General features: G+C 36.1%; 1 protein-coding gene across 2 annotated transcripts in view; it reads right to left on the bottom strand.

Annotated features, from left to right (window-relative positions):
- Window positions 1-24,256, bottom strand: part of LOC114648115 (kinesin-like protein KIF3C) — a 152,755-nt gene that overhangs the window by 34,995 nt on the left and 93,504 nt on the right. The window contains exons 4-5 of one of the 2 annotated variants that reach the window (XR_007934424.1): window positions 7,484-7,602; window positions 1,637-1,752 (exon numbers count right to left, since the gene is read on the bottom strand). Coding sequence is in view for 1 of the 2 variants with exons in the window: in XM_051924579.1 (XP_051780539.1) it covers window positions 1,633-1,752; window positions 7,484-7,602 (239 nt within the window). In the remaining variant the exon portion in view is untranslated. Of the gene's footprint in view, window positions 1-1,632; window positions 1,753-7,483; window positions 7,603-24,256 lie in introns of both variants that reach the window. The other variant, XM_051924579.1, reaches the window with a different exon arrangement.

The raw sequence follows: 24,256 nt of genomic DNA, 5'->3' as shown, positions 1-24,256 counted from the left end.
ATTTAATCCAACTCAGCATTAGCGCAATTTCAAGTAACGGTTAAGAACGTACAAATTTGTGTTTGAAGCTATGTAAAATGCATCCCCAGGAGTTACTTTTCTGAAGGACAGAAACAGAAAAGACACATTTGCAATTTGCAAGTTGTTATATGGTGTTAGGAGGGAAGCTGACAGGTAACAAAACCATAAGCAACACAGATAAAAATGTTCATACGGACACTACAGAAAGAGTTATAGCTACATGTAACACATGACTGTTCAGATTCTTGTGAAGAAAGGTGAATATTCTCTGAAGAGTGTTTAGACACAATTAAAAGAATCATTTAAGAAAAAACTGGAATACATTTCAATATTTGTTAATCATTCATAAAAGATCAAATACTGAATTCATGTTGGTTACAGGCTGTATTAATTTATATATGGTATTCAAATAGCCAAATTCTGTTAATGCGTTTTACACCTATTTTTTAAGTACTAGTTTTGATTTTATTTTAGTTTATTACATTGTTTGTGCAGCATTTAAAATTGGAATTTTGTTGTTAATTCACATATTTTTTCTATAATAAAAAGTGTTGTTTGGAGAAATTTGCCAAAGCATTTTTTCACACAAAATTGCTGGGTTTAAAAGTGGCCCTTGTTTGTCGATTTTTTCCTTAAAAAATCACTGTGTGTCTGGTTTAGGCCAGACTTTTTTTTCCCAGAGCCCCATGATGCCTTGTGAGGCCTGTGTGACATCACAGAGCTGTAGCAGCCAATGTCACTACTCGGTCTGCTCTACCTGCCAGATTTGCGTTGTGCAGAACATTCACACATGCATACTGTAAGCATGCTCCAGAACACATGCTTCCTAATCAGTTTCACACATGCATGAATAATTTCCGGGATATAGTGATGTCACTACCCAATCGGTACTCAAACTGGATTTGCACCCTGCATGCGTTAAAAAAAAATCATTCAAGAGGGTAAATTAGCTGACCATAATGAGAATATTATGAAAAAATGTTGTTGTGGTGCTTAGATCCATTGCATGTTGTGTCTTCACTTCTGGATTAAGCATATTATACTCCTCAACATCAGGTAGAAACAGGGACAGCACTTAGAGTATATAACACTAATTTCTTGCATCACAGGCTCTTGGTTCACATTTTTGACCACAATAATTGGTCCAACATAGTCAGCAGAAAACTTCCTAACCCCCAGGGACATCTAAAAGACCATTGCAACATTATAATCCACTCAAAACTAGTTCAGTTTTACCTTCCACATTGACTTCAATACATTTCACAACATTCATCAAAATTCCTAAACATTTCTACATTTTTGCTAAACTCAAGGCAAACTGAATTTAGCAGAGTGTGCTAATCACTAGTGACTGTATCTAAACCCATACAAAAACACTGCGGCTTATACTTGAAAAATGCTTTGATTAGGATACCAAATTGAAAAGCAACTTTAAATTTTCATTGAAGCATACCTGAAAATAAATAGTAGCAGACATCCAAGCTAATAAATTCATGAAAATGATATATTATGTAATTACAAATATAAAAATTAACAAAAATTTAAAATAACCAGTTACAAGCTAACCTTCAATAAATACATCAACGTAAAAATCTTAACCTACAGCTATACTTACTTTCCACTTGGAACCAGGGCTGAAATTTCCATTGGTCCTCCTCACTGTCAAAAATAATTCTATTCATAATTTTGTTCTTCTCCTCAGGAGGAATGAAGTTTTCAATAATCAAATACCTTAAAGAGACCAGAGAAACACATGTGCAAATGTAGCAATGAATAAAGTTTACCAAAAAAATAAGAGAATAAAAACTGTTTTATATTCTTAAAAAAAAGGTAATAATAGTTGTTTTGCAAAAGACTGATTTTTTTTTATGAATTCAAGGCTAGCAGAAATGTATTTTCATCAAGATTAATTACAAACTTTTCTTCCATTTTGTCTTTTGTGGCCAAAGATCAAGAATAGCATGAAGGTTGAAAGGAAATTTAGAGAGTGCAAGCAGATTTTTATGATTGCTGTGGTTGTTGAGGCTGATTAGAATTTACGCAAGTCTATTAAACATTTAATTATTTTCTTTAAGGGTAAACAGTTTACCTTAAACATCACTTAAATCCTTATTTAGGACTATTATTTTGTAATTAGTATTTGACAAGGCTATATATTAGGCCAGTGCTTCCCAAACTCTGTCCTGAGGACCCACTGTGGCTGCAGGTTTTTGTTCCAACCAGCTTCTGTTTTTAATTGGACTCCTGGGCTAATTAAGTGAACTGTTATTTCCCAACTTCTTTGTTTTGGGAACAATATAGAAATTAGAAAACTAGGTTTGGTAAAAAAAAATATATTAAAATGTACCAAGCAGTTATATGGGAATAGTGTATTTTTTTTCTTTTTAGCAATATTTTCATCTTGATTTTCATTCTACTTTTCCAGGTGTTCTAATTGTTTAATTAATCCATTATTTACTAATTAGTGGGTCTGACACTAAAGTAGTTGCAGACTTTCATGATTCAGTGTTGTTTGCCTGGGTGTCTACTATGCTTGTTTTTAATTGTCATTAGTAAGATACAACGAAAAGGGAAAACTGCACAGAGAAAGGGCAAAATATAATGAAATCAACAAAAGAGAGTTAAGCATTTAAATCTATAGCAAAAGCAGAAATATTTCTAAATGTCTTATAAATGCAAAAATCATGCTGCTGTGCTTTCTAATCTAATTAATCACTTTACCTTTCTTTCCAAACTATACATAAAATGACTACAGTACTTTTTGACAATATCTTTAAAATGTATGACAGGAGGTTTTAAGGACTATTTCTTCGTAGTATGTTCTGCTACATTAAGCACAAAAGCCTCATTATGTGTAAAAGGTGCTGCTTAAGAAGTTATGAATAAGCATCGTTTAAGAACAAGCAGAGGCAATTATGTCTAATTGCAGATCCCTGCCAGCATTCTGCTTTTTGTGTCATGGTGTAATATGGAGTACTACAGTGCATCCAGAAAGTATTCACAGCGCATCACTTTTTCCACAATTTATGTTACAACCTTATTCCAAAATAGATTAAATTCATTTTTTTCCTCAGAATTCTACACACAACACCCCATAATGACAACGTGAAAAAAGTTTACTTGAGATTTTGCAAATTTATTAAAAATAAAATAATTGAGAAAGCCCATGTACATAAGTATTCACAGCTTTTGCCATGAAGCTCAAAATTGAGCTCAGGTGCATCCTGTTTCCCCTGATCATCCTTGAGATGTTTCTGCAGCTTAATTGGAGTCCACCTGTGGTAAATTCAGTTGATTGGACATGATTTGGAAAGGCACACACCTGCCCATATAAGGTCCCACAGTTGACAGTTCATGTCAGAGCACAAACCAAGCATGAAGTCAAAGGAATTGTCTGTAGACCTCTGAGACAGGATTGTCTCGAGGCACAAATCTGAGGAAGGTTACAGAAAAATTTCTTCTGCTTTGAAGGTCCCAGTGAGCACAGTGGCCTCCATCATCCGTACGTGGAAGAAGTTCAAAACCACCAGGACTCTTCCTAGAGCTGGCCAGCCATCTAAACTGAGCGATCGGGGGAGAAGGGCCTTAGTCAGGGAGGTGACCAAGAACCCGATGGTCACTCTGTCAGAGCTCCAGAGGTCCTCTGTGGAGAGAGGAGAACCTTCCAGAAGGACAACCATCTCTGCAGCAATCCACCAATCAGGCCTGTATGGTAGAGTGGCCAGACGGAAGCCACTCCTTAGTAAAAGGCACACGGCAGCCTGCCTGGAGTTTGCCAAAAGGCACCTGAAGGACTCTCAGACCATGAGAAAGAAAATTCTCTGGTCTGATGAGACAATGATTGAACTCTTTGGTGTGAATGCCAGACGTCACGTTTGGAGGAAACCTGGCACCATCCCTACAGTGAAGTATGGTGGTGGCAGCATCATACTGTGGGGATGTTTTTCAGCGGCAGGGACTGGGACACTAGTCAGGATAAAGGGAAAGATGACTGCAGCAATGTACAGAGACATCCTGGATGAAAACCTGCTCTAGAGCGCTCTTGACCTCAGACTGGGGCGACGGTTCATCTTTCAGCAGGACAACAATCCTAAGCACACAGTCAAGATATCAAAGGAGTGGCTTCAGGACAACTCTGTGAATGTCCTTGAGTGGCCCAGCCAGAGCCCAGACTTGAATCGATTGAACATCTCTGCAGAGATCTTAAAATGGCTGTGCACTGACGCTTCCCATCCAACCTGATGGAGCTTGAGAGGTGCAGCAAAGAGGAATGGGTGAAACTGGCCAAGGATAGGTGTGCCAAGCTTGTGGCATCATATTCGAAAAGACTTGAGGCTGTAATTGCTGCCAAAGGTGCATCGACAAAGTATTGAGCAAAGGCTGTGAATACTTATATACATGTGATTTCTCAGTTTTTTTATTTTTAATAAATTTGCAAAAACCTCAAGTAAACCCTTTTCACGTTGTCATTATGGGGTGTTGTGTATAGAATTCTGAGGAAAAAAATGAATTTAATCCATTTTGGAATAAGGCTGTAACATAACAAAATGTGGAAAAAGTGATGCGCTGTGAATACTTTCCGGATGCACTGTATATATTGCTTAAGCAGAATGAAGATATCAAAATGCAATTCTGAATAAAATGGACTTCTAACACTGGCGATTCCCATTAAGATTAAAAAACCTGGACTTCCTAATACTGTACAAACTAAAAATAACATGAATTGGAAGTTACTGCAACTGTCATACAGAGCCGGGGGCTTGACTGGTATTAGTTCTCTGGGGATAGAGAGTGTTTTCTCTTTCTTCTCACAGGCTGCCATTTTATCACCTTTGCTCACAAAAATCTTACCTGGTTGACTGCTGACTCCAGTTTTCCAAGTGTTAAAATATTTGCACAGCATCTGGAGGACCGAGATCCTTTCCAGAGAGATCTTGCATTGCATCTGTTGCAAACTAAACAGACACTGGCTTTCAAAGTTATATTATGTGGGATAAACTGCATATGAAGGAAAGACTTTTTAATTAAACTCCAGCAAGTGTTCACAGTGATTAAGACTGCAGTCTAAAGATAACTGGTGACTCAAAAGTGGTATATTTGTGAGTGTGTAGCCGTGTGTGCCCTGTGATGGACTGTCTTCCCAGTTAGAGGATAGGCTATGGCTCTCTGCAATCTTGTACTCAAAAAAGCAGGTAATGAAAACAAATGACTGGATGGACTAATCTGACAGATTTAAAATGTATATACATTTTTTTAACCAAATATTATTATGGCTGCATCTGTTAGTGTAACAAGGTGAGTAAAATATATTTAAGGGTTATATTTAAAGTGGTAAGAAAAAGCAAATACACCCCATTAAAATGTCTTTTTTCATTTTTGGACAAATAGAAATTTGATGGTCACTTCAGCAATGCTGATAAAGATGACTATTTTAAAAAATAACATTGACAAATATATTTTGCACTCATTTGTAGAACTGAAATTGTTGAAATTGATAATTTAGTACACTACTACATTTATCATTGTATCAAATGTCTAAAATTAGAAGCACAAGGTGCAAAAAATAATTAGGTATTTTTAAAGCAAGTATTTTTGAGGCCCTTCCTTACATAAACATCACAAACATGTGGTGTAGCTTGGTGTTAGCAATTGAGGTGTGTGGCTGCATTATGCCAAAATCAAAAGAGCTCGTCAAATCCCTCAGAAAGCAGAATGTTGATGCACATTAGGCTAGAATTAGAATTCCTTAGAATTCCAAGAGCAAAACATAAAAGAAGTGGTGAGGCGGCCTTCTGCTGTTATGCACCTAAAATCTGGAATAGCCTGCCAGTAGGAATTCGCCAGGCTAATACAGTGAAGCACTTTAAAAAACTGCTGACAACACATTACTTTAACATGGCCTTCTCATAACTTCACTGTAATTTAATCCTGATACTTTGTATATCCAATTCATTATAATAACCATTCATGGTGGCTCTAAAATCTGTACTAACTCCTACTCTCTCTTCTGTTTCCTTTTCCGGTGTCCTTTTGGTGGTGGCTTGCGCCACCACCATCTACTCTAAGTACCATGATGTTCCAAAAATGATGGATGGATTAAAAGCCAGAAGTCTGTATGACCATCAGCATCAAGTGACTCCGTGAGAACCCTAACTACAAAGAGGACTATTTCATTTATGTTAGGTAGAATGCCCAAAGGGGACTGGGCGGTCTCATGGCCTGGAACCCCTACAGATTTTATTTTTTTCTCCAGCTTTCTGGAGTTTTTTTTTGTTTTTTCTGTCCACCCTGGCCATCGGACCTTACTCCTTTTCTATGTTAACTAATGTTGCCTTATTTTAATTTCTTATTTTGTCTTTTATTTTTCTTTTCTCCATTATGTAAAGCACTTTGAGCTACTTTTTGTATGAAAATGTGCTATATACATAAATGTTGTTGTTGTTGTAGAAGTGTTTTTTTAAGATATGTCCAATTTGCAGTATCACTCCACTGTTCAAAAGGTCAACTAGAAATGGAAAAAAAATAGGACCACTAGTATTCTGTCCATGATGCTATGGAAAGTCTCCAAGAACCTCAGAATAACATAAAGTGATTTACAAGCAAGACTTTCTTCAGGTAAATGTCTAAGTGCATGGTTCAACCATCAGAAAAAGAGACGGCTCAACTTTGTCCTATATAGAAGGTCAGGAAGCAAGAAGCTGCTGCTCTCAAAAAGAATAAAGATGCATACTTGGTGTTGGCCAGATAATACCTAGCTGAAGAACATGACTCCTGGAACAATGTGCTCTGGACAGATGAGACAAAAGTAGAGCTATTTGGCCTCACTGTTAGATGTCATGTTTGGTAAAACCAAAAGCTGATTTTGACCAAAAGAAGCATAGGGGTGAAAGTCTTATGGTTTGGAGTAACTTTTTTTTGCCAGAATTCTGCATTGTAATAAAAGTCATTGGGAAGAATGTGAGGATATCTTTCAAAAATATAAAACTGAAAAGTGCTCCTTGCAACATAAGAATGACCCAAAACACTGAAATAAATCCACAAAAAATTTCCCAAAAAATGCATCCCACACTTTTGTGAGCAAAACTTTCCCTAAGTCAATGTGGGAGACTGACCGACTATTACAAAAACACCCACAAGAAGTTACTGATGCTAGGAGAGCATTTGTTTTTTATAGAAAATATAATTGCATTTCTGACTTTTTTGTTTGAATAAATGATTGCAAAGAATAATGTTTCATTGCAATTTGTTAACTAGAATCACTTCAGTCTATAAGTATTATTGAAAAATGACTGTCTATATAAATATTCTTACATGCAAGTAGGTTGCAGAACATACTGTATACAGTATGTTCTTACTTTTTCAGAGCACCATAAGTTTACACTTTACATTTGCCCAGAAACTAACAGCAAAGATCACGTTAAGCCAGCATAAACAGTTCAACATATGTGTCAGGACAACTCACTTGAACTTGAGGTCTCTAGTCAGCTCATTTTGGATTTGTTCTAGATCCTGTCTGGCTCTCACATGCTCATCTTGAAGATCCTGTATTTCTGCCTTCACAGACTGAAGCTTGGAGTAAAGCTGTTCAAGGAAGAACACAGAAAAGTGTTAACTTTTGTCACACCACATCCTTCTCCAGGTTAAGCTGTTGGAACATAACCAGAGACAAAAATCTGTGCCTCTTTAGTCACAGATAAAGATGTACGGCCTGTGGTGTTGCTCTTTTTTAGCATTTTATTTATAATTATTTTACAATTTGTTACTTATGTATTCATGTTTGTCACTCTAAATGCTGAAGGTGTTATCTGCTCTATTGACCTCTTCATGGTGCTAAACAAATATTCAAGACTGTAAAGCACAGCACAGTAACTTATACATACAGTGTGATGCAAGGCTTCAATGGAAAGTAAATCGTCTATGGTTTCTACTTCTTCATGTTACAGTGAAACAATTTAGTAATCTACACAAAACAAACAAGCCACTATAAACATAAAGGAAACAAAGATGAAAAGCAATAAGTTAGTATAAAAATTAATAATACATATATATAGAATATAAAATATATGACATAAATATTAGTAATACATGTTAAAATGTAACACTGTACACAATATTTTTGTATGTTAATGCTCTTGCCAAAGATTTACCAGGCCACTTGAATGATTAGCAGCCATATAAGAGATTTACATACAGTTATGTTTCTTGATGAGGGGTAGCATCTTTCTAAATGCTGATTTCAGTGCTGCCATTTTACACATGATGTTTAAATGGATGTCAAGTTGTAGGCAGTTCTCACTAGAATACCATTTATCTTTACCACACCTCATAAAGATAACTGGTAGCAGAGTTTTTAACACCAGAAGAAAAGTGTCATTATTAGCTATATTTAACATATTACTAAGGAGTTACTTTGTTATGAACTCTGTCTAGAAAGTCAGTAAACTGAAAACGTCGACCTCTGGCATTCCTATCAGGTATTTCACATACCAAGATGGATAGAGAGAGTGAGACGGACAGAGAGAGAGAGAGAGAGAGAACAGAGGTAGTGATCTGACCCATTGAAGTCTGACATCTGAATCAGGTTTATAGTCGGAAGACATCTGTAAGTTAGGAAGTGAGCAGACATTGGGTTATAACTCACTTGCTTGGAACTCACTATTGCTAAGTACCTCTTAGTTAATACACACCGTGTCCAGCTCCTCTTTCTGAGAGGTAAACACTTTAATAAAACAAAATAACAGATATAACCTTATACAGCAATTAAATTGGAGAGTACATATTTATAGCAATATAGTCTTCACATCCAGTTGTTTAAAAATTAACATTTAGTATTCATACCTCAAGCTGACAATATCTGAGCAGGTGGGTATCTTCAGGGTTCAGACTGGACATAAATGCCTCAGCCACCATCTATAAACGGAGTTTCAGTGGCCAATCAAACCAGTGTCCCTATCAGTCTCACAGCATTACTCACAGTACCTGCTGCATGCATGCCCATTTCATGAGGCCCTCTGGTGTCATATCTGGAAAGAGGATACACCAGTGGCAAAGAAACTCTGGTAGCCTGGAGGATCTCCAGTTCCTATCAATCTTTGCACGAGAGACTAGCATGGCCATTTTTTTATTATTTTAAAAGAACAAGAAGAAAAGGAATAAAAAGAACCACCCTAACATCTGTGCTTTCTATTATTTAAAATGAAGATGTATATTTACATTCATTCTTTGTTCTCATGGCATCTGAAGTGGGCATGTGTTACATGTTGGTCTGACATACAAGTAATAGATTCTGTACATGTTACAATATGAGTACTATTAAAGACTTGTAGATTTTTATTATTTCCCTTTTCTCCGTAGGTTAGGACTTTGTTGCATTGCATCTGTCCTCAAAGACAGTTCCTGCAGACTTAAGTCTCCTTTTTTCATAGTTGTAGACAGGCCAGCAACTAAAACATATAACTGAATATCTTCTTTAACATGTTCAAACACACAATATAGTGTATGTACAAAACAGTATGTTGTAGCTATTATAATGCTCCATATTCTCTTTTAATTATTTATACACATCAGACACTCTGTTTATTTCACTGCTTGCTTGCTTATATTGCTGAAGGTCCTTACATATTGCTTGTTTCTTCTGAAATGCTTTTAATGATGAAGTCATATCCTCTATTCCTGTTCCTAACAGTACAACCCAAATGACAGAGCCATTATGGAAACAAGTGAAGAAATTACTTATTAATCCTTTACTGCATCTAACTAGTTTACGTTAATCTCAAGAATAAAAATCTTTAAATTCTGATCACACCCACACTCACTCAGGCTAATGTAGAGTTATGAGTTAATCAGACAAACGCATCCTTAAGATTTGGAAGGAAAGCAAAATACTCCCAGAACAAGGTATGTGCAGTACAAGGTAAATGCACACAGGCAGTGAATGGTTGAAAAATCAGACCAAGGTTTAATGTATACAATAATAATGAAATATAAACAAAAGAATACATTCATGAATTGAAATCTATAAATCATCCATATTTCTAAATGCAATCAGCTTTACAGTATAAACCATACTACTGTAAACTGACCCACCTACGAACTCAGTTGGAATTGAGCTTGTTTTAAAAATGGATGTGTGGATGAAAGATGGATGACAGATTTTTCCAAGCATCCATCTGTTTCAGGCCTACAATTACCTCATTTCAATGAACAGTTTGGGCTTCCAGTGCTCCTCCCACTCATACAAACAAGAATATTTTGTTGTAGATTAAACAAATCAAATAAGTAGCATTTTATTCAAAGCATCTGTTGCATGGGGAGAAAGAACAGAAGAAACACTGGTCCATCACAGGACACACTCTTGTTTGATCAGTCTGGATTTGCCAGTTAGCCCCGGGAAGGAAACTGGAGTGCCCACATAAAATCTCCACTGACATAGGAAGAACATGCAGACTCTACACAGTGACAGGGCCCTCATGTCAACATATCATTCATCCTTATTAGTGTAAACCAAATGAATGCACCTGCTGTCAGCTTTCCTTCCAAAATGATAAACATTCCAAATAATAAAGAAAATACAAGAGGACAGCTACTTGCATTTGTTAGTTACACAGTAAGGTCAATAACGGATATAAGGTTAAAAATATCAAAAAAGAATAATGCACACCCAAGTGTTCATAAAGCTTTAACTGTAATCAAGTTTTGATGGAGACTTTGACACAAGCAGCTTCAACACGTTATGATGAAGGACAGGGAACAAAGCTGTGAACTGACACAGGTTAAGTATATGTTCATATAAAAACAAAACAAAATTATATTTGTTAATTACTCTCTCCAGCAGATATATCCATCCATCCATCCATTTTCCAACCCGCTGAATCCGAACACAGGGTCACGGGGTTCTGCTGGAGCCAATCCCAGCCAACACAGGGCACAAGGCAGGAACCAATCCCGGGCAGGGTGCCAACCCACCGCAGGACACACACAAACACACCCACACACCAAGCACACACTAGGGCCAATTTAGAATCGCCAATCTACCCAACCTGCATGTCTTTGGACTGTGGGAGGAAACCGGAGCGCCCGGAGGAAACCCACGCAGACACAGCAGATATATGCCTTTCACAATTAAAGTAAGGAAAAAAAAACAATTATTTAATTTCTGTCTTGGGGGGCATTGTCTTATTCAAATATTCAGGGGGGTACTGTATGGCTGTGGCACAGGCTATGTTACAATTTGTAGCTGAGCAACGTTAATTTTAAGAAGCAAATTGATAACTAGATTCTGATATTCATTTACATAGTAGTGTACTTTTACAACTCAAAATCCTCTTCTATGCTGTTCCATCTCATTCATACTTCTGATATACAAGATTTTCAGTCCTCCTACCATCACAAACATTTGTTATACAATTAAAATGTTCACAATGTTCAGTGTAAATCTTTCTGAGATTTCTATCTACTCCTAAAGTAATTGCTCCTAATAAAATATGTGACACAGTGTACTCTGCACGCTTTGATGTTGTTAAACATTGCTTTATTATATTTGTTGTTACTTGTAATTGTGCTTAGAGATTGAATTACATAATTGAATAAATATCTCTAGAGTGGCATGGTGGTGCTGTGTTTAGCATTGTTGTCTCACAGGTCCTGCATCCTTGTTCTGAATCCCACACTCTGTCATTGTCTGTTTGGAATTGCCATTGGTTTTCAATTAGGTTCTCCGTGTTACTTTCCAAAACACCAAAGACATGTGGGTTAGGTTACATGGTGACTGTGAATTAGCTCTGTGAATGTGCATGTGAGTATGTGGAAGACCACTATGATGGACTGGGACCCCATTCAAGGCTGGCTTCTGCTTTTTTCTGATGCTGTTGGAACAGGCTACATCTCTCTGTCACCAGGACCTAACTGTGTTGGTCTGACAATGTCATGTTATGTTATGAAAATTTTTGATAAATTCATAAACCACTGTGTTTTATTTACAGTGCCCATAAAGTATTCACCCCTTTGGAAGTTATCATGTTTTATTGTTATATAAATTTGAATCACAGTTAATTCACTTATTTTTTTATTATTTTTTAATCTGGATTTTTAATTTGATTTAATCAATAAACATTTAAATAAGTTTTCTGTTTTGGGAGAGTTTATCATTGGCTTTGTCCTTCTTGTTTGGGAAATAACTATAATACTAAGTAGTTATGACTATCACAACAATGGAACTCTAAGATGCAATGAAAGAAAGCAGAATGCAAGGTTATCATCTAGTAATTTGTGTTTAGTATTACATTACATTACTGTATGTTCAAATGAGGATTCACTTCACTTATGAATACAAATACTAAATGTATCTCTTTTTATAATGTAACAAAACGCTGGTTAAAGTAACAATAATATAATAGCTCCTTAATAACTATGAATAAGTTACAGAGCCAATGAAAAGTATTCACCACCTTGGAAGTTTTCACATTTTATCTTTATATAGAATTGAATGACAGTGGAATTATTTTAGGTTTTATAGGCACTGATCAACAGAACAACAAAGTGAAAACAGATCTCTGCAAAATGGTGAAAATGAATTACAAATATAAAACACAAAATAGCTGATTACATTACTATTAATGCGACACACTTAGATTATTACTGGAGCAGCCAATAGGTTTAATGTTCCATAATTTGTTCAATAGACGTCACCTGACTGTAGTCAAGAAGTTTCAGTTGCACCTGACTGTATCTGGAAGGCTCAACTTATGGTGAGTCAGTATTACAGCTTAACCTGCACTATGAAGACAAAAGAATACACCAAGCAACGATCAAGGAATGGATACAACACCAATTTGATATGACAGGAACAGTTCCTGATGGCACCATGTCTCACACTGTCTCTCTCTTTTAAATATGATCTTAATCATAAATTTGCTCTTTAATTTAAAAAAAATGACAAAAAGGTAAGTAATATATGGCTTATTTACACCAGGAAAGGATTTTCTGGTGACCATAATTATTTTAGCTATTTTTTAAAATTATTTTTCACTTTTATAATATTACCACCTATTATTTAATTATCAGTTCAGTTTCAGTTTAGTTTTATGAACATTTGACAATGTACTGTATATTTTAGTTTGTCATTTTTGGTGACTTAATTAGTTTTTATTTAGAGAGAATAACTTCAGTTTAATTTATGTTTTATCATAAAAAATGGCTGATCGATGAAGGAATGAATGCTGTACATACATAGCAAAGCAAATGTATAAAGATGCATGTACAACCAAAACACACGGTTAGCCTCATTTTCCTCCAGCTATTTACACTGAGAGGTGTTCCCACATTGTTGTAGTGATGTCGATCTGTTCATGGAGCAGGCTGATTAATTTGGCATTTTTAAACTTTGAATTAAGCACTGTATAGTACCTTAAGAAGGCAGGTACTTCACACCACCTCCTAACCATTCAAAAAATAGCTCTGCCCACGCACCTTCATTTGTTTTGTGTTTGATTGACCGAGGTGACAGCAGGTTTCTACAAAGACAAAGTTAAAGTTCGTTGGCTAACATAGCCTGTTGTTCTTTTGGTAGGTTTGTAGTTTTTCAGGATGTCACTGTTGTCAGCCTCTTTAAAGACTTTTTCATAAGAACAGTTTAAGTGCATTGGGTACTTTTCTTGTATTAGTTTTCCACATACCCAAACAACACATTGTGTATTATGCAAATTCTTTTATTACTGTACTCCCAGACAGGACCTTCCCATTTATGGCCAGTTATTTGTGTGTGCAAATGTAAAACAACATATTCTGTCTAGGCAGTTGACAACCATCATTATTATGAGACTACATAGTCATATAGAGCATAGACATGTAGTGATAAAAGGAGAGACAGTCAAAAGCAATATTCCCACTAAGGACCAGGTTAGTGTGAGAAAAATGTAGGTATTTTGTCCTGTGAGTACTATTTACTAATATGCAATATAATTATCTGTTCATATGTAATAATCTAAAATGTTATATATTATTAAGTACCTTTCCAAGTGCATGCTGAAAAGTGGCATGTTTATTTAAGCTACTCAGGTACTATTTATTTAATTCATTCATTCAGCAAGCTGAACAGATATGCTGAACATGAATCATAACCTGAAGTTAAAAAAAACTGCACAGGCAACATAACCATATACCTATTTAATTATTATATTACAAAACTGGACTACTTAAAATCATTCATGCCTGATTTAAATTTGCTCCAATTGTGGAAGTGCAGCTGTGTTTGGACTTGTAAATGTGACTACTGGCCAGAAATGTATTTCAATTTTATAAAAAATAATTTTTTTCCAACCATCCATTGATTCATGATTGAATCCATCTGATAAACTAGAGCCAAACGCAACAGCATCAAGTGAAAAGCAAAAATCAAAACCAGAAACAAAAAGTTAGCTTTCAAAAAAGTGAAATTACAGGATGAAAACAACACTGCGCCATCACCATTTAGCCACCTTCAAAAAAGCTAATTACAGAGAGAAAAGACAAGAAAATGTTTAGGCTTAATGTGAACAGGAGCCTGGCGACTGCATTGACCTCAATATCATAATCCAGCAAGCTCCACAGTTCATGTTATTTAACAGTGTGTACAGGTACTTCCATCCATCCATCCATCCATTTTCCAACCCGCTGAATCCGAACACAGGGTCACGGGGGTCTGCTGGAGCCAATCCCAGCCAACACAGGGCACAAGGCAGGGAACCAATCCTGGGCAGGGTGCCAACCCACCGCAGGACACACACAAACACACCCACACACCAAGCACACACTAGGGCCAATTTAGAATCGCCAATCCACCTAACCTGCATGTCTTTGGACTGTGGGAGGAAACCGGAGCGCCCGGAGGAAACCCACGCAGACACGGGGAGAACATGCAAACTCCACGCAGGGAGGACCTGGGAAGTGAACCCGGGTCCCCAGGTCTCTCAACTGCGAGGCAGCAGCGCCACCCACTGCGCCACCGTGCCGCCCGTACAGGTACTTGTGTTTGCAAATTTATAGAAAGCGGATTTTCTGTTCTTCAAACCACTTGCAGTTTGTATATTATTTTGAATACAAAAATATTTATATTTTATATTTTAGGTGGTGGACCTAATTCCAAAACTGTCATCTCTGGTGCTGTTTAACTCCTATCAGATATGAATGCTTTCTTTAAATCTAGGTTATTTATTAAAATTTTTGGTCATTAAGCTTAGTCTCACTGCAAAATTACCTCAAAGTCAGTAACGTCTGTAATGAATGGGCATAGGACAAACTAATTGGGCCACTTTAATGACAATTTTTAAAAGATACACCTATGGACCTTCCAGACCAGGTATAATTTTTGATTACTGTGAAAAATGGTGTTGTGCCATCCCTATTTTGTAAACGTTCAGCAAGAACCTTCCTGAGTTGCTTCTTTGTGGCAAATGTGTGTTGAAACTTCAATTTGTGTACATTACATCTTGCCTGAAGAAGGGGCCTGAGATGCCTCGAAAGCTTGCATATTGTAATCTTTATAGTTAGCCAATAAAAGGTGTCATTTGGCTTGGCTTTTCTCTGTACTCTGACACAAACACATACTCACAAATATTGGTAATATTGGATGGCAGCCTCTGGATTATTTTTAAAAATCAACAAACTTCTCTTCCATTTTTACTTTGTCAGTCAGTTTTTCAGTATGTCATTTTAATTTCAGTATAGTTTTACTTTTTTACTGTTTTTTGTTGTTTTGTTTCCATTTCATTTAACAAAATGGTATTTTAGTTGATTTAGTTATAGTTTTTGTTGATGATAGTAATCTTGGTGGTTTACACAGTCTCCTAACTGTCTTTTCCACCCACAATCTGGAAGAACTTGAAACAACCCTGTAGCCTAGCCATTTCTATTCTAAATGAGGCAGTCTTGTTTTTATACTCCAGTTTATACACTGTGGAAACGTGGGTATATATATTATATCATTAATAATGAGTCACCCACAGTGTAAGCTGCCATTCCATCATTCACACAAGCAGCTTCAGAGCCAGTTGTAGGGGAGCCTATAAAAACAACAAGTGTGCTAAAGTCACACACGGATTCAAAGCAGCCTTTTTAAAGATAGCAAGCAACCTAAAAGGGTGATATAAAGTATGACTCCATTGGGTCTGTGCTCCCGAGCCCCACATAGTGGTACAATATGGAGTGTATGCTAACTCTGGAGTTCAGATTTCCATCACTTTGTTCTTTTTAAAGAGGAGGATGAGGATGAGGATGATGAGAGGCATTAGTTGATTGGCATTAGTCTTCTAGGATTTATTCTTCAAAGTTTTGCTGAGAAAAATGGGAATTTCTGCTCTGACCTGCGATGATCATCAGTACCAGATTTTTGGTTGATTCTGAGAAAAATTATGATAATTTTGCAATGCATATGATAACTCCTGTACTTTCTAGGACCTTGGTTTGAAATTCATCCTATTCATATTCCAAGCCCACTTATTTTATTACAGGGCAATGCAGGGCTGGACCATTGGGTTTATAACAGAATCCAACCTTGGACGTGAAAGCAATCCTTCACTGAAAATACACATGCTGCTTTCCTACTAACATAACAAAGCAGAATAAGGCATACTGTATAACCAAAATAAAAGGCCTGTATTAGGAATTGAAATGTTATACTGTGAAAGGAATAGGATGCATCAGAGACACACCAGCCAGAGTCCCATAGCAAAAATAAAGGGCCTGGTTCCAGGTATTTTCCCATTACAAACAAAAACTCTAAAAAAGGCATTATTTGTACAATGAATACATCAAAGGTAAGAGAAGGATATTTGCGTACATATACACATGAATTAGAAAGTGGAAATTACTCTGAAGGATATTTTTAAGCTGATCTTTTTTTTTACTTTTAACATTTTTTCTGCATACATTTTTTTACTACTTCTTTGATATACACTTTTGTGTCACAACTCATACTTTCAAAATCCTATTATACTGTTTCATCCACTTTAATTGAATAAGCGCTAGTAATTTTTTGCTGCACCTCATACACCATTTTGCCAAAAATTAGTGAGCACTACAAAAGCAAAGCTAAAGTATGTGTTTAAAAAGTGGGCCTGCAGCAACAAAGCTATGACTATAGTTTTCTTATCGCAAGAATGTGCTAAAATTAGTCACTGACCATAAAGTCATAATGGCATTCTTGAAGGTGTTTCAGTCAGTATTAGTTCCACACAAAGAGAAGGAACGAAGTAGATTAAAAATTTCTGAGAATGTTGGTAATAAAGTTAGAGGTTTGTCCAGGACCAGGTTTGTATGGAAAGGTGGGTTCCACACTAAAGCATTCCAAAGCCAGTTACAGATTAACATAGTGTGCATGCCCATAAGATGTAGAAACAACTCTCTTTGTCATTCTACCTTATTTACAGATATACCTGGACTGTTTCTCACTGGCCCCAATTTTCACAACATTTTCTCCTATATACTGTAAGTCACATACATGGGTGAAAGGTGGGCTGGCCTGTACTTTAGGCCAGCAACTCTACTACTACCCAAACACAAAAACAGAAAGGCATCTGATCCAGCCAAGCAGCTAATACTGTGGCATCAGAAAAGAAAAATGTGCTAAAAGAAGTTGAAATGAACTAACAATGTGATGTTAGCAGCAGAATACATTATTGCTTTGAAGTAAATACGCACTGAAAAAGCCAAAGGCCGTATCAGAAAGATGATCATAGCACCACAAATTCAGCTCAGTAAGAAGGTAAGACTGACAGTGTGTGTAGTTAATGGGCCAAAAAGGTCCGGAATCCTGTTAGAGATGCTGACTTCTCTGCTTCATAGCACAAATATAAGCAACAAGGGTGATATTTCTTTAGAACTTTCTGAAGAAAGTATCACACAGACTTAGACTTCTTAGAAGAGGTAGATGCAATTTAGATGTACATGTTCAAAAACAAGTATAATATAACCACAATAAAAATAAAACACAAGTGCATACAGTATCTTATAAAGAAGGCACTGGCTGATGTGTCTCTATGGCATCCCTTTACATTTACTGTATAATATTTAAACTCCTAATAGTGTGCCTCCATAGCTGCCTTGATTTGGATTAAGTAGATAACTGATATAAAGAACATGTTGCATTTTAAAAATGTTAATAACAAAACATAACATTCTAAAACCTACTTAATTCTCCCCCAGCAGTACTGAGTGTATGGATCCCATTCACACCCTGACACTCACACTCAAAATTTTGTAGAAGTTACAACTTAACAGATGCCATGATTTTGGAGAGACAGACACATATTTGTGAATGGATGAGTACAATATGAAAACTTGAGTGACACCACACACCTGATTACAGCTTTGCAAATAACATGTTGGGGTTGCATTATCATTTTATAATACATGGTGAAATAAAACAGCAAAAAAAAAGACAAGATGGAAATAGTGAGACTTAATTATTAAGAAAGGTTTCAGTTGATATTTTAAAAACATCTTAGACAATGGTTTAACAACGGTTGTCACACTTTCAATTTACATTGGATGTCAACTTGTAGTCATCTTGAGGGAATTCATACTTCACCATGTGTTATAATACTACAAATTTTACAAACTGGCAGAAGTATACAGTAGAGTCTCTGGACAATATACCTTATATTTCCCATATAAATAATGAAAGGGCGGCGCATTCCGGGTGTAAGGGAAGACTAAATGATAATATTCTACATTCAAAGTTAGTTTTAGGGGGAGCGTTAGTTAAAGGGTAACCTTCTGACTTCAGCCCCTGTCATGCACAGCTGCATTATCCTTGTTCTGGATCCAATTGGATCAACTGATGCAGATTAGTTTGGTAATAAATAGTGTAAGCAGAGGCTGAGCCAGTGCAGGCTGGTACATGTATCGACAATGAAGATTTTGTAAAGCGCAAGACAAACCTTTCTATACTGTAACAGAGAGTGGTGTGATCCAGTAAGACAGCCAGGAAGGCAGCCATAGTCCAGAGAACATGGTCAACATAATCAAGAAAAAAAGGAAAAAGGTACACACTGATTAGAGTTCACATTGAAATAATATGGCTAAGCAGCTCCTCAGTTAAACATTTTAATACATTTAGTAAATAGAGAAAAAAAATGACGACTTTACGTTCATCTCTCACTATTAACTACCATTGTGCCTTCCTGTTGGACAAACAATATAACCTGATAATAGACTGAAAAATATGACCTGAAATGCAGACATGTAGTAGGCATATACTTTTTATGTGCAAAAATCAACATGACTGCTTCTTTGTGGTGTGGCCTGCTGACCAACATACAAACACAAAATTGATCTTTGAATAAAGATCCACTCGTCACTATCAATGTGCTTAGCATCACATCTCAAGCAAAATCTGACGCAGTGCTACAAATCACAATTGGTGCTCTTGCTTTTAACCACTGGGATTTCACTTCCCCAGTCAGTACTTTTTTATAGCTATATAATTGATGCTGCAGCTGTTTTCAGTTTGACCCACTTCAGATTTTATCTTTATCGTGGAAGGAATACATCCTTTTCTAGTCCTGATATTTGTTATTGCCATCAAGACTGTATAGCTCTGTCTCTATGTTTATAAAGTCCTATTGTAGTTCTTAAAATTAGTCAGTCAGTCAGTCATCGTCCAACCCGCTATATCCTAACACAGGGTCACGGGGGTCTGCTGGAGCCAATCCCAGCCAGCACAGGGCGCAAGGCAGGGTGCCAGCCCACTGCAGGGCAGTTCTTGAAATTAGCTGTTGTTTATTTAAAGCTACTTCTTGCTATTCTAAAAGACAGCATTTATACTGACAAGTCCTATAGCAAATATGATTAACAAGAACTCATGCATGTAAAAGATAAAAATTACCTAACTTAACCCATTCATGTCCTTGTGTCAAGCAGGTGTGATTATATAAATTCAAGATCACTGACAATCTACCTTTATCAGTCCATCTCACCAAATTCAGCTCATGCCATGGGTAAAAGATAAAGAGATCTTAAAGAGGTCACCAAGAGCCCCAGGATAATATCAAAGAGTTTAAAGGTAGCTCCTTCCATAATCAATGTCAATGTGCGTGGGTCAATAAATTTAATCTACATAACAAGAGAGATTTCTTTGTATATCTTTCACTCAGTGTGTAGGCTCAATATGAAGTAACAATTTGTTTTTGGTAATTTACCAATGATGGTTAATTTTCCATTTATTTTCCATTCAAACATAATCTGTACTTCTGCATAATTATTGTTTTTATATTCAATTGAAATTGCTTTTAAACTCCTGTAAGACAAATGATTGTCAACAATCTCTCTTTTGGGGACCTCTGGAATCTTTATTGTGGTTCTACCACTCACTTTTTTGGGTTAGACCAAGCTAGACTTCTCTTCTTTACATCAAGCTGAGCTCTTCAAGCTACTCTGTAATAATTTGGTAATCACTTGTGCTCAAATTGGTGCACATTATGTAAAATTCAGTTGGTGACAGTAACGGTTTCTCAAGAGAAAGCTAATTTTTATTTACCCACTTTGTTTAGTATGTGAATCAGCTTCTTTGAACAGTGCCATTTATTAAGGAAAATAACTAATTTTTACACTACACTAGGTCTTCAAAATGTAAACATGTGATATGAGGGCAGTTTTCTATTTTAGATTTAAATAACACATTACTTCTAGAAACTAAGTATGGTTTAAGACCTCCAGTCTGACAAGTCTTGAGTTTACAGCTCCAACTTGGAAAACAGTTGGGATGCTATGGAAAATGCTAATTAAAACAGAAAACAGTGATTTTCAAAATTTGCTTTGACTTGCAATCCATCACCAACAGTATAAAAAAAGATATCTAATGTTTAGCCTTGTCAGCTTCCTTTTTTCATAAATATACATGCATTCTTGCCATTGAGGGCATGCAACACATTCCTAAAAAAGTTTTGAAAGGGAAATTTAGGATCACTAATGAGTTAAGAAAAGAAAATTATGATATGACTAGAAACAAAAAATGTTCAACAGGTGATTGTAATTATGCTTTGATATAAAAGATGCATCCAGGAATGGCCTAGTTCTTTAGGAGCAAAGATGGCCAGAGGATCACTAATTTTCCCACAAATGCATTAGAAAATAATTCAAAAGTTAAAAAACAATGCTTCTCAAAGACACATCGTAAGGGATTTGGGTATTTCACTTTCAATAGTACAAAATATAATTAAAAGATTCAATTTGGAGAAATTACGGTGCATAAAGGGCAAGGGCGCAAGCCTAAGCTGAAAGCCTGTGATGTCTCATACCTCAGACAGCACTTCACCAAGAACAATCTTTCATCAAAGAGTGATATAACCATATGGGCTCAGGAGTACTTTGGCAAACCTTTATTAAGTAACGCAATACATAGTTATATCCACAAATGCTGGTTATAGCTGTGCACTACACTGTACTGTAAAAAGTAAGCTGTATGCATCCAGAAGCGCAGTCAACTTGTTCGGGCTTGGAAGCATCTGGGATAACCAAGTGGAAACATGTATTGTGATTGGATGAATCAATATTTCACGTCTTTTCTCGAAGAAATACATGTTGTGTCCTCAAGACCAAAGAAGATTAGAACTATCCAGACTGTTTCCAGAGGCCAGCATCTCTGAGGAAATGGGGTTGTACCAGTGCTCTGATGCCATTCTGTGAAGGCACCATTAATGCCAAAAAGCACATACAGAATTTGGACCAACATATACTACCTTCAAGAAGACATCTTTTCCATGGTTGCCCATGCACATTTCAAAAAGACAATGCAAAACCACATTTTGGGTGCATGACAAAGGAATGGCGCACAGGAATAGAGTGTGGATGCTCGAATGGCCTACCTGCAGTCCTGACCTGTCCCCAGTTGAAAACATGAGGCACATTTTGAAATGCAAAATATGACAACAACAACTCCTTACTGTTGCAAACCTTAAGGCTTGTTTGCAAGAATTAATAGTACAGAATTAAACTTGAGACACTCAACAAATTAGTGTCTTCAGTACCTCAGCATTTATTAAGTGTTACCAGTATAAAAAGCAACAAAGTGGTAAATTCAGCACTGTCCAAACTTTTTTTGGAACATGTTGCAAGTAACAAAACCAAAATAAGTGTTTTTCTAAAAAAAATACAGTACAATTCATTACTTAATTAATGGGTTGTTCAATGTTTTAAGTCAAAGATCATTTACTATCATATACTAATCACTGCCTTTTGTTTTTACTTGCATTTTCTACAACGTTTCAAATTTTTCTGAGTTGCAGTTGTACAAGTACAGATTTTTTTTTTCTCCTTTATAAAAACATATGGAGTTACAGAAAACACTGATGGCCTTGACAATACTTGAACTAGATGTTAATAATTATTAGTAAGGATTTAGTAATTTCCAGACAATACATTAACTGGATGTTAATAATTATTAGGAAGGATTTAGTAATTTCCAGGGCTCAGATTTAAAATGTCTGAGTGTTATATTGGGAACATAGCAGACATGTTACAATTACAATACTTACAGTCCTGATTAGAATGAGATGCAATTGGTTCTACCGAATTAAATACTGTAGTCATCCTGTCCCAAGGCAGTTTGAGTGCAAGGCACTGTGTAACCTAAATGGTTCTGTATTTATTCTGTAATCAGTTTGATTGTAGCCATGATGACTTAAATTGTGGTACTTCTTGATAGCAGCTAAGTATGCTCATAGGTCAATCTGATATTCTTGGAATTCTGTGTTTTTTGGAACAACATCAAAGTTTTTCTTCCAGGACTGTCATTAAACCTTCAGTCAATTAGCTTTAATATTAGCCTCTCACATCATGATAAAAAACGTAATGCATGAAGGCACAATAATTCACCTTTTTGTAATAAAGGGTTAAAAATGGTTTCTGTAATAATTTAAATAATGAGAGATTTTTTTCTTCCAAGCTCAGACAAATTTTTGAAAAGGAGAAAATAAGGGCCATTTTGTCTATAAACAAATGTATTCTTTTTCATGTACTCTCTGGTGTATGCTGTCATAAATTCAGTTTAAAGCTGATTAGTTGAACATGAATGATTTTGCAGAAACCTGATGATATCAGATTCATACTCCTGTATCTGTAGGCAACCTGTTATATCATGTATCGACTGTTTACAGTCTTTCATATGGCAGAGCAGCAGTAATCAATCAATGAAGTAATCTTCACCACTATACATATCTTTATTTTATCAACATCTGTCATGATCAAAGAGTGTTTAAACCACTTTAACATATGTTGTTTTAAATAAAACTGAGCACAGGCAGGATCATCATTCGTTGGAAGTTGCAATGTGTAGATTTCAGTCCACATGTTCAGAGTTTCTGTTCAAGTCATGGGAAACAAAAAGATTAAACTTACAACCATTTTCTGGTACAATATTACCTCCAGTATCCTTCATGCATGTAGTCAAGATGATTTTCATGTAAACTCTCACTACCTGAAGAGATAACAATGGCACAACAATGCCACTTTCTCACACTTTAACTTTATCAGGTTTCCAGTTAGCTTTCTAGCCAATAGGTCACAGAATCCAAATTGACCAGCAGCAGTCAGAAGCCAGTATCTTTAATACTGGAGTGGAATGGAGAAAATGGAGGGTTTTTCATATATTTAAGTCTTTCAAGTGTTATCTTACCTAATCAACCATCTTTCCAGCACAAAGCTCAAAGCATTGGTCCTGCTAGACTTACGGACCAGCCCTAAGGCAGAGCAGTAAGCTTTAAATCGGAGACTTCATGACAATAACAGCAGTGTTCGAGTACTAAAAGGTTCACCAAACCAATATTTCATTGTGTTTAGCACAACGGATGATAACAACAGAGAAAAAAGTGTCAGAGACCAGTAACCAGGCAGCACAAGCTTTGCACATTACAAATAAATAAGAGTCTAAACCTTTGAATAAATTGAAATTGATTCATTCAATGTGTGTGCTCCAAAGCCCTAAAAACAACTGATCCAAGAATAAACCTTTGTCAACAAGCTTGCAGTAGTAGCTTTCGTTTTGTGTGGCTTTAACTTTTTACTAGGGGTCACTGACACTAATGAGTTTGAATATTTATTTTATTGATTAACCTGTCAAAAATAATAATTAATAATTCCTTTTGTTCAAAACACCTGAAAAGTTCATAATATGGAACACTGGATCTGATTTGCTTTCTACTAAAGATTAAAATCATGCAAAAGGCTGTACATATTTAATGTAACATTAATTTATATGTTGTTG

The sequence above is a fragment of the Erpetoichthys calabaricus genome, chromosome 3 (genome assembly GCF_900747795.2).
Source record: "Erpetoichthys calabaricus chromosome 3, fErpCal1.3, whole genome shotgun sequence".
NCBI classification, from domain to species: Eukaryota; Metazoa; Chordata; class Cladistia; order Polypteriformes; family Polypteridae; genus Erpetoichthys; species Erpetoichthys calabaricus.
Note: the sequence above shows the minus strand (reverse complement) of the source record. Positions and strands in the feature narration are given on the sequence as shown.